General features: G+C 43.7%; 1 protein-coding gene across 1 annotated transcript in view; it reads left to right on the top strand.

Moving 5' to 3' along the window:
* Positions 1-2,318, top strand: part of LOC103608865 (sodium/potassium/calcium exchanger 2) — a gene marked incomplete at its 5' end in the record, with an annotated part of 17,084 nt that overhangs the window by 4,695 nt on the left and 10,071 nt on the right. The window contains one exon of the mRNA XM_008593265.1: positions 547-713. Coding sequence (XP_008591487.1) covers positions 547-713 — 167 coding nt within the window. The remainder of the gene's footprint in view (positions 1-546; positions 714-2,318) is intronic.

Raw genomic sequence — 2,318 nt, 5'->3', positions numbered from 1 at the left:
CAGTCTTGTATTACCAAACCCCAGAACACCCCAAATCAGGTTTCTTGATGGTAGAGTCTAAAAGCGTTTAAGGGTGGGTTACAGACACCAGGAAACGTTAAGGAAAAGTGAAGACACTGAGTGTCCATCCTTAACTTTTGATGGTAAATTGAAGGACAAACCTGCCACAGGACTTGGTGCTGCTGCCAGGTGCTGGCCCCTGCATTCAATGGCCAACTGGCTTCTCTACCTCTTATCAGGCAGCTCCCCTGGCTCAGGCTTAGAAAGCCCTGTATAGAGGCTGCACTCCCACCCTCTAGAGGTCTGTTTTATTTGGGATCATCTGTTTCCTCCTCATGTGAACACTACTGATGTCTTGGGTCTGAATTTATTAAAAATATAAACTCCTCTATTGGCAATGATGGTGAGTTATTTATCTTTATCACCTCGGCACTTAGCATAGAACAGAGTAGAACTCATTAAAATGGGGTTGCACGGAAATGTTTGTGGGTTTGACGGCTTTGTGGCTTCAAACACTAATATGCTTGTCCCTGTTACAACATTTAGGTTGGAGAGACAATCGGCATTAGTGAAGAAATTATGGGTCTGACCATCTTGGCTGCTGGGACCTCCATCCCTGACCTTATCACCAGTGTCATAGTGGCCCGGAAGGGGCTGGGGGACATGGCCGTGTCCAGCTCTGTTGGAAGCAACATTTTTGACATCACCGTAGGGTGAGTAGAGATAGTTCTGTAGAGGTGCACGCCAGCTCCATCACTGTCTTTATCTTCTTAGAAGCTGTAAAGACATGACCAGGATCTCTGAGCCCAAAACTAACCAATACCAATAAAGAAAAGACAAGGAGTACCATTCGGCTTCATCAACTCTACTTTCTATTTTCAGAGAACTTAAGGAAGAGTAAGTTGCCCCTAGACAGGCAGAAACATGTACCTGCATACAGAATGAGTGTTTCAGGAAGTACTTTAAGAGAATTCCACTTGTATAATGGCATTCAGGTAATCCTGAGATACTCTGACACTTTCATAATATTTTTTTTCCACATTCTAATTCTAATTAAAGTCCCCACCAACCTAAGGTGAGATTTGGATTTTAAGGCAGATTGGGACAAACATAGGCCCAACACAAATATCTTGTCTCCTTCTTTGAAAAATGCTGCAAGTCCTGGGATTATCATTTGTTTATCTGTGCTGGTGAAGATTTTCTAGGTCTTTGGAAAGTCAGAAAATGAAAGCTGTTCTTACAGCAAACTGGAGTTCCCAGTATGAATGATCATTACACCGAATCAGATTGGGGAGGTGTTTTAATCCATTTTGTGTTGCTATAACAGAAATACCTGAGACTGGGCAATTTATAAAGAAAAGAGGGTTATTTGGCTTATGATTCTGGGACAGCTGCATCTGGCTACCTCAGGCTGCTTCTACTCATGGAGGAAAGCAGCAGGCAGCTGTGGGTACAAGCAGGTCACATGGCGAGAGGAAGCAAGAGAGAGAGGGAGAAGGTGCCAGGGTCCTATAAACAACCAGCTCTCATGGGAACTAATAGAGCGAGAACTCACTCATTAATCCCCCCTCCCAGGGAGAGCATTAATCCATTCATGAGGGATCCACCCCCATGACTCAAAAAGCTTCCAACACTGTCACATTGGGGATCAGATTTCTGCATGAGTGTTGGGGGGGACAACACATCCAAACTCTGTCAGGAGGGGTGCTGTTATCTCTACCATTTCATTTCACTTGTCAAAAGTAAAAGTAGTCTAACAAATAGCCCTGAATGACAGCATCCTGAGAGATCAAGACCCAGGATGTTATCCTTATGTTCCCAGGAGAACTGAGCTCTTGATACTCAAGTTTGGAAACCCACTAAAATGCATCTACTGTCTCCTTGAACATCTTGAATATTGTTCTTTCTTATATCTTTTCATTACCAAATACATATTTATTGTTTTTCATAAAGTGTCTACCATGTGCACTGTACGTACATTTTTATCCATTTAAGTCACATAACGATCCTATGAGGTATGTACTGTCATCCTTGTTTTTCAGATAAGGAAACTGAAGGGCACAGAGTTCACACAACTAGTAAATGAGGTAGCTTGTATTTGAACAAAGAGTCTGTGCATAAAACTCTGCTCTGAGCTTCCACTGTCTGAGCCACCTGTGAACCCCAAAGGTGCCCTCTCCTACTTACTTTCTTCCTTTTCTGGCTCCTCTCACTGCAGAGCCCTCCCTGCTTGTATGCCTGGAAAACTCTGACTTAGCTCCCAGTGTTGACTCGAATTCTGACTTCTCTGATGCCCCTGGGCCTGACTTGGGGGCTCT

The sequence above is a fragment of the Galeopterus variegatus genome, unplaced genomic scaffold (assembly GCF_000696425.1).
Source record: "Galeopterus variegatus unplaced genomic scaffold, G_variegatus-3.0.2 Scaffold8929, whole genome shotgun sequence".
Taxonomy (NCBI): Eukaryota; Metazoa; Chordata; class Mammalia; order Dermoptera; family Cynocephalidae; genus Galeopterus; species Galeopterus variegatus.
This window is presented reverse-complemented; position numbering and strand designations above follow the sequence as displayed.